This window comes from Macaca mulatta, chromosome 11 (assembly GCF_049350105.2).
Source record: "Macaca mulatta isolate MMU2019108-1 chromosome 11, T2T-MMU8v2.0, whole genome shotgun sequence".
NCBI lineage: Eukaryota > Metazoa > Chordata > Mammalia > Primates > Cercopithecidae > Macaca > Macaca mulatta.
This window is the reverse complement of record NC_133416.1, coordinates 110,911,509-110,928,467: the sequence shown is the minus strand read 5'-3', so window position 1 is coordinate 110,928,467 and position 16,959 is coordinate 110,911,509. Positions and strand designations below refer to the sequence as shown.

The 16,959-nt window shown below is 42.6% G+C and overlaps 1 protein-coding gene across 7 annotated transcripts in view; it reads right to left on the bottom strand.

Moving 5' to 3' along the window:
* STAB2 (stabilin 2) overlaps positions 1-16,959 on the bottom strand; it is a 168,623-nt gene that overhangs the window by 59,101 nt on the left and 92,563 nt on the right. For all 7 annotated transcript variants that reach the window (XR_013401292.1, XR_013401291.1, XR_013401293.1 and 4 more), the window contains exons 29-38: positions 16,101-16,237; positions 15,542-15,656; positions 13,293-13,370; positions 10,491-10,589; positions 10,295-10,402; positions 6,938-7,069; positions 3,919-4,047; positions 2,616-2,672; positions 1,493-1,588; positions 238-433 (exon numbers count right to left, since the gene is read on the bottom strand). Coding sequence is in view for 3 of the 7 variants with exons in the window: in XM_015152616.3 (XP_015008102.3) it covers positions 238-433; positions 1,493-1,588; positions 2,616-2,672; positions 3,919-4,047; positions 6,938-7,069; positions 10,295-10,402; positions 10,491-10,589; positions 13,293-13,370; positions 15,542-15,656; positions 16,101-16,237 (1,147 nt within the window). In the remaining 4 variants the exon portion in view is untranslated. The remainder of the gene's footprint in view (positions 1-237; positions 434-1,492; positions 1,589-2,615; positions 2,673-3,918; positions 4,048-6,937; positions 7,070-10,294; positions 10,403-10,490; positions 10,590-13,292; positions 13,371-15,541; positions 15,657-16,100; positions 16,238-16,959) is intronic.

Sequence of the window (16,959 nt, the reverse complement as noted above, 5' to 3'; positions counted from 1 at the left end):
GAGTAAATTGGAAGTGAGTTGGCAGGTCCACGTTAGTGACTGAAAATGTTTGGGAACACTGCAAATGCAAATGACAATACAGATGCTCTTATAATTCACAGTGATAGTAGCAGGTAGGATTCCAGCCCACCTGGGGAGACAGGCCAGTTAGAGAGCATGTGTGGGATCACTCCTTCCCCACACATTCCTGGTTGGTTTCAGCAGCCCAGGAGCCTGTGTGGAGGGGACGGTGCTCACCTTGGTCACAGTGGGTGCCGTACTTGCCCTCGGTGCAGGTCTCGCAGGCTGTGCCACTGAAGCCCTCCTCACACTCACACACACCTGTGCCGTTCACTCCATCCAAACAGATGCCGTTACCAAAGCAGACATTCTGGGCATTCCCTGGGCAGGGCAGGCACTGGGGACCAAAGAAGCCAGCACAGCATTCTCTCGTCTGAAACAGAAGGACAAAGCCTGACGATACACTTCTATCCTCTGGTTTTGTCCAGCCTCAGTGTAGAAATCCTGCCGTGGGGGACTTAACGTGCACCTGTTTCTTTGACCTCACATGGAATGGGTGAGGGATGGGGGCAGGACCCTCTGGGGACTGAGTGAGGCTTGGCAATTTCTAGGGGTGCTAGGAACAGGACAAAGGCTCCACCGAGGAGGTAGGAAAGAGGGAAAGGAAAAAGGCATGTCAGAGAAGAGGATGAAGAAAAATGAGAGAGGAGGAGGGGCAGCAGAAGAAACTAAAGAATAATGCCTGTGATGCTGGCGAGTGGGAGGACGAGGGGCCTTCTCCAACCCAGACCTGGGCCTCTTCACATCGATGTTATTTCATCTACTACCTACTCAAGGTGAGGAGGCCTCTGCAGGTGAGGCTTTTGGCATTTTACAAACCAATCTTTTGCAGTTCAGGGAAGCCCTGTAGGATGTCTGTTTGGGTTTTCCTTGCCTTTATTCTTGAGTGCATTAAAACACAAAATCTCCCCCACCCCTATGCTCTGCAGCCTAAGGGCCAGATCACCCCACCTCTGCCCAGCTAGGCAGAGGTTACGTCTAGTTCTCTGGGAAAGGAGCAGGACAGGAAGTTATCATGACTTTTCCTGCAGATTCCAAAGGCACCCCTAGAGGTACTTAGCCTTGGGGTCCTCTTTTCTAAATGACCATGTGCACCTTATCTTCACTTTGTGAGTGGACACTTTCTCTGTCTCTTTTGCTTACAAGCATGCTCACAGAGCTACCCTGTTGTGAGAAGAAGGTGGTCCCATTAGCCTCTCGGACTCTGTTTTTTTCATCATGCAACTGAATATGGCAGCTTTTACCCATTTTCTGGATTACAGGGCTGTTCTGAGCTTTACTGCTATCACTACTACATTGAATGACAATGATAATGCAGGTAACAAGAAGAGATGACAAAGTGTACATGCACAGGGATTTTGAAAAGGATACCATACGATGGATTTTCCCAATGGTGCTGCAGTAGTTAGGATGATTCAATTATTGTACTCACAATGACAGTTCTCACACATTTTAGCTGGCACCCAATAAACAGGGTTCGTCTTCCCATGAAATAGGAGGTATAGATGCATCTCCTCTTCTCATTACTCTGTGAAATATTAGTGACTACGTCAGCTCCTAAGTTAGGAAAAAGTTTTCCAATCTCTGAAAGCAAGTGGTTGGGTGATGCATTGCTGTCTCTCTGACTATAGGGTCATGGAAAGGGAAGGTGGTGGCTTGTTGGTACTGCTTCTTGAGCAAGAAAACACAAAAACACAATGGTGGTTGCTGGAATGCCAGGTGGCAAAATCCAGTAATTATACTTTAAAGTAGTACTCCACGAAAAGAACATTTCTTTAGCACACCAACTCAAGTTTGCAAGAATTGTAGAGCAAACCAGGTAAAAATGTCCTTCCAGCACTGTACATTGATTAAACTGAACTTTGGTTTCTATTGATTTATATTCTGCTTTGGCCCAGGAAAGGATTACGGCTGTGTACAAAGATTATAACATACAAGATTAAATTAAACCTCAAATGAGAACATCTGTATGGTTGTTATAGATTAAAATTCATCATAAATTTATTAAAAATTTATTGTATATTTTGTAAAAACTATTATGCTGTTGAAGGTACATGAGTATTCTTTGTAATGTAATCAGAAGTATCTTTTACAATAAATAGCAACAAGAAACTTGGATTGTCTACTTCCCCCATATCTGCCATCTGTTTCTTTGAGGAAGTTAGTTGCAACTTCGACTATAAAAGGAAATCAGGCAGGTGGAATATATCCAGGCTGGATATGGTTTTGGATATGGAATCTCTCTTCTCTGATAAGATTTCTTGCTGCTGTCCTCAACTGGCTACTGGGATATGAAAGACATAGAACATAAAAAATGTCTTTCTGTCCTGTCTGTTGATTCATATGAACCCATTTATGTTTATTAAATTTTGCCTTGGTCCAAAAAAATAGATGTAGGATTTTACAAAGATGCATATAATATAATGAGGTAAAATGTAATTCAAATTAAGTGAAGGAATGAGGGAAGTGCAAAATCACATAATCTTGAGGTTCATTTTCTAACTGGGACTCCTCAGATCTGGAAACTATTTTATCAAAACAGACAAAATACTTACTAGAGGTCTAGTTCCGAATGGGCAGATCAGCTCTGAGGAGCATGTCCTACATCTTCCCTTGGTAAAACACAAAAGCAATCAATGTAATTAACTTTAGTGCAAAATGAAGCTGCACGTCCACAACTTGGAACGGAAGGTTTTTGAATTAAAAATCAAGGAAGGTTATCTGGTCAGCCTTTTTAAGGTTCTTGGAGACAAACACTTCAATTCCTTTGGGTCTTGCACATTTGCATCCCTTTTCTCCACAATACTCTTCTGACTCTGCTAACTCTTTAAAGTGTGACATTATCTAAGTCCAAATTCTTTTAACAATAACTTTTATTAAAAACCAACTATTAAGTGAATCAGGCCAGATTCAGAAACTAAAAGGTACTGTACCCAGTGCCCCGCTTTGGAGCACATGGCTCAGATGAGGGCTTCAGCGTGGAGATGCCCCACAGAGATAATGCATGCTATTACAAAACAAAGAGTAAAAGTTCACAATGACAGAAACCCTCAAGCTCAACCTGTTCCTAAAACAGGATGTGGTCAGCGTGTCTAGTTCTGAACCTTACACCTACCAGAGAGGATAAGGTGGTTGTTCAGAGTTCCACCTCTGAGCCAGGCTGCCTACACCTAAAGCCCTTCTCTGCCACTTGCTAGTGTATGAACCTGCATGTATTAACCCCTCTGGCTCATTTTTCCCATCTGTAAAATGGGGATAGTAATAGTACCGACTTGGTAGGGTGTTGTGAGGATTAGACAGGTTAATGCATGTAAAATGTTTAGAGCAGTGCCTGGCATATAACAAGTGTCCAATCAATGTCAGTGGTTATAATTATTGTTGAAAAGTCCTACATAGCCCCATGAATTGGCGTGAAAAGCCTCCATTATCATAATTCCATAATACACTGAAATCATTTTATTTTCTCTTCTGGTACAGCAGGCTTGGCCCATAACTGCCATAGGTGCACCATGGTTCCTATCCTGTGCCTGTGCTAGATATGGCACAAATTCCCTTTGAAAAAAGCCATAGTCCAGAATCCTGCCCAACACAGCACACCATCCCCCCACACACCTGGCAGCCTTTCCCAGGCACACAAGGTACAACCTCTTACACAGGCCCACTGAGGGCAGGGGTCATATATTATATATCTTTGTAGAATCACAGCCTGGTATGCTCCTTGGCACATCAAAGGTGCTCACTCAGTGGTTTATGGACTGAACTGATACACCTCAATAGAAAAGCCATATGCTCCAAAAATTATTAAAAACAAGCCAATATTCTTTAGTTTCATCATCGGCCCTGGCCCATAGAACTTACTCGTATGATAGTAGTGTCATTATTATCACATCTGTTCTTCTGAATTTCCAGAACTTTTCCCAAGCCATGGATCACTCCCTTATCAGTGGCTACATTGGTGTAGTTTATTGGAGCCTCATTTACATAGAGCTGTGAACAACAGGGTTAAATGTCACTTTTTACGACATTTGAAGAGATATGGGGAAGATAGGAACTGGAGGTTAGCAACAGGACAATAGCCTAGGAGATAGTACAATGTTCACCTGGAGATATTATAATAGTCCACCTGTATTGGAAAGAGCTCTGACCTAGGAGGGGAGGTCTGAATAACAGCCCTGGTGCCGTCTAGCTGTGTGACCTTAGGCCAATTGCTTTCCTTATCTGAACTTTAATTTTCTCTTTTGTAAAAGGAAGAAGTTGTTCTACATAATTTCTAAGGCATCTTCCATCATGCAAATTAATTGGTTTATGTGTGTTTGAAACATGCCACCCACAATCATGATGTTAGTGCCCACTGGCAAGGCGGCTCTACAGACATGCTCAGTTGTGCTGTAGACCAGTGGTTCAGGAGGTGGTAGCGCCTTCCATAACCAAGAATCGAAGAATGCAACTGTTCCTTTCAGTACGTTTCCACTTCATGGTTAATGTGCAAACAACCCTCAGAAAGGCTAATGATGGTTATACAAGAATAAAAATAATTTTTTAAAAGGGTATGTTTACATCTGTCCTTGTTTAGTGTGTCCATAAGCATCCAAGGCATTAGAAGTCTGTATCTAAATCAAATTCAACTTTGAGTTGTAATTTGTTCTGATTTCTTTTTTTTTTTTTTTTAGGGAAGAACACTCTAATGAGTAATCAATGAAAAACAAATGAAGCCATGGATTCATTCATTAATATAACACATATATAACTGGAAGCAAATCATTCTTTGAAAAATTGAAGTGGTGTGTGTGTGTGTGTGTGTGTAGCAGGGCTGAAGCTGGGAGTGGGAAAACTCAAGTTAGGATCCAATAATGGTTTATAATTCATAAATTCATATATTATGATCCCAGAAATCCATGTTGCAGCAATACTAAAATGACCCTAAGTGCTTAATTTGAACTTCCACTGAATGTTAAAGTCCCTTACGATTTACTTGCAGTCAAATGAGCTTCCATGTGGCTGTTGGGATAAGCCTGGCTGAACTCCACAGAGGTGTTCCAAGGTCTGTGTACACTGGGAAAATTAAGAGGAAACCTGACTTCATCTCAAATGGCGACTGTAATAAATTTCCAGAATTCAAAGATGTTGAGCTATTTTTAAATACCAAAAATAGAAGAACATTTGATATTGTAACACTGTTGATTTGGCATTTAAAAAGGTCCAAATTATTTCCATTTTGAGGTATATCCAGAGAATTATGGCTCATATTAAAATTTCGACTTGACGGTGTCTACTCATTTAGAAAGCATTTCTTTACACTTCCACTGTCATAAGAGAAAGTAAATTACTATCAATAAAAGCCTCTATTGTATGAATAATTCTTTCTCTAGATAAAAGAATTTCTGCACACATGGAAAATGAACACTGCAGCTCTAAAATTGATTCAGTTACCTTCATTGGACATTAATCTCTACATGATGAAATAAAAGGTGACAAATACATACAGAAGCAAAAATGAAAGTTCTCTATCAATACCATAATTATCAATCCTGGAAAAATAAAAAGTATATTTAAAAGGGCCTCTTCCAAGTTACTGCACAATAGGTAGACTTATCTGTAGAAGTCTGAGAAAAATATTTGAAGTTAGATTATTCTTTAATCAATGAAGAACTGAAAGACTTTTTCCCCCTAAGTAGATAAAAACCATTTTACCTGAAAATTTACTTGTTATTCAGTAATGACATCACTGAAGAAATTGTTTTTAAAATTCTACTTTTTAGAAAGGTTCAAATATTATTGCTTAAAAAGTCCTGTGATTAAACCTTCATTTCAATATACTGTTTAGTGTCTCGTTTTTTTCTTGTGAGAATTTACATTAGAATTATGAGTTTCTTACTGAATTTTCAAACTGATCTTTTTACTTGATCTTTGAAGTATATGAGAATTTTATAATTGAAATATATTAAATATTTAGCCTCATGAATTCTTTTCTATGAATTGTAAACATGTTTAAATATTTAGGTATCATGTGAGCTCAACACTGGAATACCAGTGTGGTGGTCGGTTAGTCCTAGGACTGCAATCTATCTCTATGGTTATACAATGATAATAATGTTAATACACTTGGCTGCTGGCTCCTGTGTATGTCACAGGGCTCCTTATGCCCTGGAGCCCACACCACTTCCTGGGAGTTAGGTTGATCTCCCAGGTTCCCTTCCATCCTAGACACTGCTTGGGGACCATCTGTTGGGTTTGTTGTACCAGCGCTGAAGGACGCCTATGACTGCAGATTCAATGCCACAATTTGTAAGGCTACACTGATCATCTGAAGGCTGGCAACTGGGCAGGAGAGTGGGAGCTTGACAGCCTGGTTTAGGCTTTACTTTATAGTGAAACACAGACAACTGTCTTGTGTTGGTAAGGCTTAGGAAGCACCGGTGAGATGATTCCAATATGGAAGTTGATATGGTTTGACTGTGTCCACACCCAAATCTCATCTTGAATTCCTACATGTTGTGGGAGGGACCTGGTGGGAGATAATTTAATCATGGGGGCAGGTCTTTCTCATGCTGTTCTTGTGATAGTGAATAAGATCTGATGGTTTCATAAGGGGGAGTTTCCTGTACAAGCTGTCTTTTTGCCTGCTGCCATCCATGAAAAATGTGACTTGTGCCTCCTTGCCTTCCATTATGATTGTGAGGCCTCCCCAGCCACGTGGAACTGTGAGTCTGTTAAACCTCTTTTTCTTTCCAGTCTTGGCTATGTCTTTATCAGCAGTGTGAAAACAGACTAATACAGAAGTGATGAAGGATGACAGGAGCCAAGACATTCATTCCTCATACTCTCCCTGATGTAATTCTTGATGGCATTGCTGGGGTTTTACATAAAAGGATCGCACCTGGTTGTTGTGGCGAAAGAAGCCAAGGAAATAGGAGAAACCCAGCATGGTCTTGCGATGCATGCCATTGTGCAGGTCATTCTTCAGGAGTTTCTCCTCCAGGACCACGTGATACCGGAGGACGTCCTCTTTCTGGATCACACACAGAATTGAAAGTCAGTCAAGAGATCAGCTTGATAGTTACCCAACTTCTCCCATGTCCAAGTGGAAGTTTTGACAGAGGCATCAAGACACCGTCGAGATTCAATATGAAAGTGAGTTGTGAAACAGATGGCTTCAGAGAACTTGCAAATTTTCCAGATAGGACAGTCAAGAACTCATTAGAGGATTCCAAAACCCAGACTGAAGATATGAGAGCTGGGGGTAGATTTTAAAGGTGATAATTCTCTGGGCAGAACTGCTGAGAAGACAGAGTCCCCACACCCCAGCCTGCCTTTCACCTCTGGGGCATGAGAGGAGCTTCACTAGGATGCTTTAAGGACCTTGAATTGTGTCTCCTGGAAACAGAGTGGCCCGTTGGATGGGGTCTGACCCAGGCAGGGACTGCTGGTGAGCTGCCCCTTGGTGGAGTGAGGAGAGTTGTTGCTGCGTGGGACAGATTTGCACTTGCATAGTTGGCTTGGGACAAGAATGTGGGTGTTTGCTGTGGTTCAGATGTGGGGAGTGTCTGAGAGCGCCGATGGCAGCCCGGATGGGCAGGCTCCCCAGGGGCACAGCTAGGGGTAGGCTCTGTGGTTTTAGGGTTCTTCCTTTCCTCTTCCATCCCTCTTAACCTTCTTACTCTCTTGATGTCTCTTCCCAACCACCAACACCTTTCTTACCCCTCTACTTCAAACCTAGTGAAACCAAAATGGACTTTAATGAGATCAGAAAGGGAAGAGAAGCATTCTGTGGGGGAAGGAGAGAAGGTTCCTAAGTGATTGCCTGTCAGCTCCAAATCCACCTCCTACACTCTGCTTGATGAGGCTGGGGCTGAGGCTGTCCCCCACATTTCTCCTTTGCAAGGGGCTCCCTATTAAGGTCTGCCAATGAGAAGCTCTAGACAGTCGGAGGACTGGAGGGGGAAAGAGGGACTCACTCCTTCCTGTTCTCTCTCTGTTCCTATTGGCATCACCCAGCCTCACTTCTCTTCCCTGCAGTGGCACCTGAATCTGGTTGGCAGTTTCCTGTCACTCGCAGAGCCAGCTTAATCCTGCCCTCTCCACTCATAAGACACCAGTCAGGCAATGCCTGCTCCTGGAGGTCTGGGTCTCGAACCCACAGAGACCCTCCCCACTCATCCAAGATCAAAGACACCAGCACCAGCTCAGTAGTGACCCCTTCTCAGAGGTCTCTAGGTTTATACATTTCAGTAATTCCAACCTCGTCCCATTGTTCTCCTAGCTTTAGGGGTCATAAGTGAATCCTGTGATTGTTACCACTGTGATATTTCTCTCTCGCTTTAACCTTTCAATTATATTTATACAACTTTATATCCAAGAAACAATTCATTCTATCAAATTCTGTTTATGTAATTGGTATGTTTTCCATCTCCTGTGGACCCTGACTGATTCAAGAACCAAGACCTTTTCTGCACAAAGCTCTGCTGTGGAGCAGGGAGGGAAAAGAACTAATTTTAAATCCAATTAAAACTGTTGATTATTGTAAGGAATTGGATTCTTTATTTTTACTTAGCTGAGACTGAGTTTGTGACTTAACGTACGTTTGTCACCAAAGTGATTATAGGACTTTTTGGGAAGGCAGAGAGGCTATGGGACTGTCTGAAGTTTCATTCTGGGGCAGAAAAAGAATATTTCTCACTGAAGAGGTTGAAAGAAATGGGTTGGGCTAGAGGGCAGGGAAAAGACAAGGTAGATGATTTCCAATTCCATCCCAGGAGTTCAACGTGCCTGTTACAGGAGTTCAGGACACTCTCCCTGCCTTCAGGGTTTATAATCTAGTTGAAGAGCTAAGACTTGCTTCCTTGAGGCGACAGTTCATCCTATTGGGGATATACAATAAATGCTGAAAGGGGCTACACATGGCATGAATTCAGAGGCAGGAGAGAGCAGCTACACCTCGGGTGGCCAGGGCCAGCTTCCCTGAGGAGGTGGGACTGGCCATGATGAAAGGATAGGGAGAATTTAGGAGGTGGTGAGGAAGAACAGCAGCCTTCCTTATTTCCTTATTAAATAAGAAAAAATCCCTGTTTTCTGAAAATTCAAACACTGTTTTCAGTCCATCAATCATGTGTCATTTCACTTTTCCATCAAAACCTTCTCATCCATATCCACATACTTAATACAGCCTCATGCAGAGACTCTCCCATATACAATCCTCCCCCGTAGCAGAGCTGCTGTGTGTTTCACGTATACCCCTGGAATTACGCACTTGAGCTCACAGGTACAAGCATGCAGGTGTCCCAAGAAGCTGAAAGAATCCTCATGATCACCCTCTCCTCCCCCATCCCTGGCCCTTCCCTGGTCCCAGTGGCTAAAACATCAGCAGCAGGGACCTAGAAGGGTGGATTATCTCTTTCTTCCTCCTCTCCTCCCCTTCTCTATCTTCCCTGATTCCTAACATCTAGGGGTAAACAGTCAAAGTTTGTCAAAGGATTTTGTGAATTAATTCAAAAGCTTCAATCATGCCACGATCTGACTTAAAACTCTTGTGTGGATCCTGTTTCTTACAGGACTAAGTCCAAATGACCTCTCTAGGTATTTAAGACTTCCATAAGCTGATAAGAATTTATCTGATATTCAGTAGTGACTCCAGAATTTTTATACAGGAGGGGCCCAGGGCCACTCCACCCCCACCACACATGAGAGGACATGTTTGAAGCTGGATTTGCATAGCAAGCACACAGTTTTCACTTCCATGTTTATATTTAGGGGCTGATGATGTTAATAAGATGGAGGTGGTACTGAAAGCCCTGAGAAGCCGCCCCTCAGCCCAGTCTTGTCTCCCACCACTGCTCTGGATAAACCATGTGGTTTCTCCATGTGCTTTTATCACTCGGGCTAGAACCAGAGTGACGATTCTATAGATAGTTCCTAAACAGGCCAAGCACCTGTGGGCTTGGGCGGCCTTTGTTCATATTTACATACACACGGCAACACCACACCCTCAATGCACCACATCTGCATCCTTGTGTATACAGGCTCAAGTGTGCAATTCCAGGGGCATGAGTGTAGCATCCAGCAGCTCTGACCTGGGGGATGTTTGTGTATGAGACAGAGTCTCTGCATGAGTCTACATCAAGTATATGGCTATGGACAAGGATGAAGGAGTGAAATGGCACACAACTAATGAATTGCAAACATTGAGTGTTTGAATTTTCACAAAATAATTTTCCTAGTTATAGTTCTTGACACCTACTAGAGACGGGACTTTCTTCTCCCTGATGTAATTCGCGATGGCATCGTTGTTCGGAGCAAACACTGTGTAGGTATCGGCAGCCTCAATTGCATTCGCCAGATTATATTGCTGCGATGGAAAGAGACAAGAGCGCGTAAGGGATTCCTGTTCTTGGGTAACCTAAGCATGGCAGTCAGGCAGAGAATGTGGTACTTGCAATGATGTAGCCCCGGAAGATGGAATAGTCAGGCATCTGTTCCAGCCGCATGAGCAGGTTTGGTAAGGAGCCAGTTAGACGTCTTTGTGGGACCAGCACCTGAAAAAAGAAACCCCAGAATCCTGTCAGCATGTGTTGGTGGACCTACTGCTTTTTGATACATATGAGAGGCTAATGCCATTAACCTCTTTAGGCAGTTAAATGGATTGACATTGACAACCTTTTGAAGATTACCCACAGAATAAAAATATTCCAGGATACAGCATGACAAGGCTGGAGGAGAGCTGGAGATGTTATTCATTCAATTTTATGCCTTACCCTTAAACCTCCTTGATTAGAGAAAAGTTCATCTTGCACAAAAGACTTTCAGCTTCTCCTAAGCAATTAATTCCAGCTTGCATTAATCTACCTTGTCAGAGAAGATCTGAGACCAAATTGAACTGAAGTGCAGCAAGTTGCAGCTAATATCTAATCCATTCTTCTTTGGTTGTTATTCTTGTGTTTATTCTTTAGGTTCTTCATTTATTCTCCCTGAAGTTCTCAAATCTACTGCAACCCAGTAGCCTGAATCTGGCTTGTAAAAATGTTTTGTTTGGCTTGTGCTGTGTAATAATAGGGCATTTTTACATACAAATTTAGATTGCTGACTTTAAAAAAAAAAAAAAAAACATCAGTCTGCATTTCTGCAGACACACAGCTGCAGAGAGTAGCAGCAGCCACTTTCATTATAGGCTCCACCACTCCCTAATGTCTTCTACTTGGGACATTCCCCTTACTCATTTTGTTATCCATCTGATCTATCCGGGCATTTGAGTTTGCAAGCTCTGCATAATTAACCTTCTGGCCATGATCATTGTTTTCACCTTTGCATTCTACCTAGAACTTTGTCAGATTGAAGAATTCAACACTGGAATGTTGTTCTACTCTAATCAGTCTTTTTCCAACATTTGCTTGCCTACTACAGGCCAGGCAGTGGGTACATAAGTGTGACTGACGCCTGGATTCTGCCCTAAATGAGCTCACAGCATATTACAGTAGAAAGTCCAATCCAGCCTGCCGCTTGTATTTAAAAATAAAATTTAATTGGAATACGACTATGCAAATTTGTTTACATATTGTCTAAGTCTGTCTTTGCACTACCACGGCAGAGCTGAACAGCTATGACAGGGACCATGTGACCTGCAAAGCCTAATAATTGCTATCTGGCTTTTTCCAGAAACATTGTACCAACCCCTGTGTTGGAGGAAGACAGATACATTTCTGTGTTGTTGGAGCTGAAGGGGGAGGAGGGGCTTAAGGTGATTAGATGGGATTTGGCAGATTCAAGAGCTATGAGGAGAAGGCCTGATAGAACTTGATGGTTCTATGTCTACGTCACATAACAACAGGCAATGATGAGGGCCACTGAAAATCAAGAAAGATACTCCTTTCCCTAGGAGTTTGCAACCCCAAACAGGGGTGCACAGCATGGGGAGTGAAATGGGCTGGGATTTAGCTATACCCTCCACTCTGGCCAGGCACCTTTATGCAGGGCACAACGGTGGCCCTGACAAAGATGCCCTCGATGCCAACTGACAGAGAAGGAGATCCTTAGGGAGCGCCTGTAGCCCAGAGGCTACGCAGATAACTGAATCAATTAACAGCCATCTTGTACTTTTTTTTTTTTTTTTTTTTTTTTTTTTTTTTTTTTAAGTAGAGACGGGGCTTCACCATGTTGGCCAGGATGGTCTCAATCTCTTGACCTCGTGATCTGCCCGCCTTGGCCTCTCAAAGTGCTGGGATTACAGGCGTGAGCCACCGTGCCCGGCCGACAAAAATTTTAATTAAAACACAATTTTTTTTTTTTCTGATCTTCCACCTTACAAAAATTCCCAATGTATCCTAAATTCCAACTTGCAACTTTCATTTTAAATGAAGATCCTAATATGGTAACTGAAAGTTGCAGGGTAGCTTACAACCCCATTTATCAATATTCTTTTTTTCCTATGTCATACCTTTGTTTAACTGGGTAGAAGAAAATAAAAATGTCACCATGCTTTTTATATTCTTTTCCATTTTTTCCCTAGGGCCTTCCCTACCTCATCTTTTTAGGATGCAATAATACAAATAGGAGAGTGGAAAAGTGATACGTAATCACATGCCTCTCCTCCAGCTCTTGGTTATGTCCCATCTGGTTGCACAGACTTCACGGTGCCAGGGGGCTTAAGCTCAAGTGCCTTTTTTTTTGAGAAAGAGTCTCACTCTGTTGCCCAGGCTGGAGTGCAGTGGCTTGAACACAGCTCATTGCAGTCTTGACCTCCTGGGCTCAAGTGATCCTCCCACCTCAGCCTCCCTAGTAGCTGGGACCACACAGGTGCACGCCCCCTTTTTTTTTTCTTTTAATGGTAGAGAGAGGATCTCATTTTGTTGCCCAGACTGGTCTTGAACTCCTGGGCTCAAGCAATCCTCCTATCTCAGTCTCCCAACATGCTAGGATTATAGGCATGAGCCACAGCACCTGGCCTCAAGTGTCTTTTGAGATGTTTCCATAAACAAGAAAGATAATATGTGTGACCACACTTGATAAAGGGCCCGTTGCAGAATACAGGTTGGGTAAATGGAAACTGAGTCTCTTTGAATCAATAGAGTCTCTAAATGGTTTTAAAATAACAGTTATGAGGCACAGTACCAGTTACTTTCATATAAGGCTAAGGATTTTTCTATTTTCTAAAAAAAAAAAAAAAAAAAAAAAATTGCTGTATAGGAAGATAAATAGCCAAGCGAAAAGAGATGCTGCATGCACAGGAGAATGGCATCTTGTACCTTGTTGATGATGTGGATCACTCCGTTTGTGGCTGCATTGTCCCCATCGACAATGGAGGCCCCCTCAATTGTGATATTCTGTAAATGCAAACCACAGTGGGAAGGTGAGTCTTTATAGAGCACACCCTGGGGTTGAGATGATCTCTGGGGTTGCTGCTTTTTGAGCAGCAGTGACCTTCATACTTTCAGGCCATGACCCACAGTAAGAAATACCTTTAACTCGTTGTCCCATAGGTCTCTTTCTGAGAGAGAGAGAGAGAGTACTTTCTCCTATGTGGGAGGTACTCTGATCATCTAGTCTATTCTACTCTATGCTATTTCATTTACAAAAGTGCCGTCTGAGGCTCATTCAAGTTACCCAGTGGTTTGACCCTAGACACAGAGTTGTGGGTTGAGCTGTGTCCTCCCTGCCCCCACGATCTGTATGCTGAAGTCCTAACCCCTAGTACCTCAGATGGTGACCTTATTTACAGACAGGGTCTTCACAGAGATGATCAAGTTAAAGTGAGGTCCTTAGGGTGGACCCTAATTCAATCTGACTGGTGTGCTCACAAGCAGCAGGAATTTGTACAGAGACAGCTACACTCAGAGACAGAGATGTGAACATGAAGATGCCATCTACAACCCAAGAAGAGAGGCCAAAGACAGCCCCTTCCCTCACAGCCTTAGAAGGAACCAATCCTGGATCTTGGACTTCTGGCCTCCAGAACTGTGAGAAAATAAATGTGAGTTGTTTAAGCCTCCCAGTCTGTGCTACTTTGTTATGGTAGAGTTGGCAAACTAATACAGATAGTAATTGACTTTCCTGATCAGAATCCAACTACTTTTGAAGACTATGAATTGCATAAGGAATGGGGCAAAGTAAAACACAACCCACCCACCAATCCAGCCAGCCACCAATCAACACCAACTGGGCTCTACTCTTTCTGGTTTCCTCCCCTCTTCTCCTCGGTTGAAATCCCTGCTGGGAATCCTGGTCTTGTCTCACCCTGAGCAACTCCCAAGTCACATCTGCAGAGGACCTGAAGAAAACCCTCCTGGCAGGAGATATTTATGTAGGACATAGGAATTTACTCATTACAAATGTGTCTTTAATGGTTAGCCCCTCTAGGTCAGGGGCCTTGATTGATTTACCTCTGAATCTGGAGGGCCTGGGATATGCCTGCCCAGATGGGTATTAATTAATGCTTGCTAAGAGAATCAATGATTTAAAACACCAATAAATTAGCATGACTGTAGGAATCACCTTACAATGCATTTGTATATCAAAACATCATATCGTACACTTCAAATATATACAATTTTAATTAAAAACCTGATGGAAAATAACTTCAATGTCACCAGAATTACAACATATTAAAAAGCCACAGACCACTGTTTTCTGCTTTCTAAAAGAAAATATCTGATGAGCCACATATATGTAGGTATTACTAGGCATAGATCTTTTTCACAGTGCTCACACTGATGAGTGGGAGGGTAGAAATGTTTTAGGGCGATAATTCTCAAACATCTTTGACTGTGGCCCATGGTTCATGGATGTAGCAGTTCTCACTTTGCAGTGGAATCTTCATTCTCATCTTGTGCAATTTACAGAAAGAGCTCTGAAACACCACCTGTGCAGCAGGGCGGCCAGACTCCCTCACAGAATTCTGAATCTGAGTCTCTGACATACTGTAGAAAGTGCCACATGATACACTTCTCTGGGGCTGGGCTCTTCCTTGGGCACTGCCCTATCTCCAGCACCTAGATCTGTGCCTGGTACATAGTAGTAGGTAATCAATAGTTGTTGATGGACTGACTCTAACTTAATATAAAATTTCATTTTTCTAATAAAGATTCAATTCTATGAAGATTGAGTATATACAGATTCAACTCTATAAAGATTCACTTTCATTTCTCTATATAGAGTCAATTGCTAATAACCAGGTCCTAATCAACTATACGTCAAAAGAAAAATTGTGGAATTGCACATCCTTTACCCTTTCTGGGTCAGTCTGTGGTCTGTTGTGAGACTTGTGGCCAATCAGTGGGCAGAAGGCCACATTTTAGAGGATCACTGCTATAGGGTAACGTGTGTGTGTATTGATATATGATGATAATTATTGCAGCTGGGTGATGCCCACACGAGGGATTCTGTTCTCTGTAGTTTTGTGCATGTTTGGAAGTTCCCATACCATGAAAATTTAAAAAGTACAATATAAACAAAGTTGTTATGTTTCAAGTAAACAGACAAATTCCAGAGCTCTTACCCCATCCACCTTTGCCAAGTGAAGGAAGTTGCCCTGCAAAGATGTTGCCAACATGTCAGAAGAAGACAGGGTCTGCAGATCTGCCACTCTGTATGTGCCTAGTAGTATATGGTATCTGAAACAACAGTCCACAAAGGCTATAATTCAATATAAATGCATGGGGCTGTATCATTGAGTAGTTAATAGGCTCTGGAGTCAGATTGCCATAGTCCAAATTCAAGTTCCCCCTGCAGTTATCAGCCTTGGCTTGAGTTGGTTACTTAAACACGCTGTGCCTTGGTTTCCACATCTGTAAAGTGGCAATCATTACAATATCTATCATAGGGTTGTTGAGAGAATTAACTGGGTTATATGTAAAGCAGTAGAACAGTGCTTGGCAGAGTTGGCTGTCAGCAATTGTTGACTATTACTATCCTGGGGTGGGAGGAAAGGGGAATCCTAGAACATGTTCAGCTCCACGAATTTGAAGGACCATGTGGTTTGCCTACATTGAACTTCAAAGACATGTTTACACAAATGCCATTCAGATACAGTGTAAAATAAAATAAGTAACACCTACTTTATTAGGGCTGGAATATTGCTCTGTGACAACCAGAAGCTTTTCTCATCCTGGTCCATGTCCTTAGTAGCTTGTTGGGAAGGCACGAGGACAGTGAGGTTTGAGGTGGCTGACAGCGTGAGTTGTAGAGAAGCATTCTGAACCACAGAAGGAAAATAAAGTGACCTGCTTATGTTAGGGGACAAACAGGGCTGACTGAATTGCTTGGAAGAGATGACAATTTCCCATAAGAGACTGGAAGGGTCCTAGGGTCTCGTTTCCCAAATCCACCCCACCCACTGGCTGATGTCTCATTTTCCCTTGTGAGACTCATTTTTTTTAATTCAATGTATGAGTTCTTATCAAAGCAAATCTGCCCAATCAGGTCACACTTTCAGTCATTGTAAGTCTTTTACTCTTTAGTCTAAATGAAGAGCCAAGAAAAAGCCTTGCTAGGTTCTTGTGAGTATGTGTGTATATGTGTGCATGCAGAGAACCTCGAGCATTTTTTTTTTTTTTTTTTTTTTTTTTTGGAGATGGAGTCTCTGTCTGCCAGGCTGTAGTGCAGTGGCATGATCTTGGCTCACTGCAACCTCCACCTTCCAGGTTCAAGCAATTCTCCTATCTCTGCCTCCTGAGTACCTGAAATTACAGGCACATGCCACCATGCCTGGCTAATTTTTATACTTTTAGTAGAGACGGGGTTTTACGATGTTGGCCAAGCTGGTCTCAAACTCCTAACCTCAGCTGATCCACCCGCCTCGGCCTCCCAAAGTGCTGGGATTACAGGCGTGAGCCACTGTGCCCAGCCACCTTGAGCATTCTTGGACGCTTTGGAGTAAGGATGGTGGGGAGATTGCAGGAACGGTTTCAGCATGGG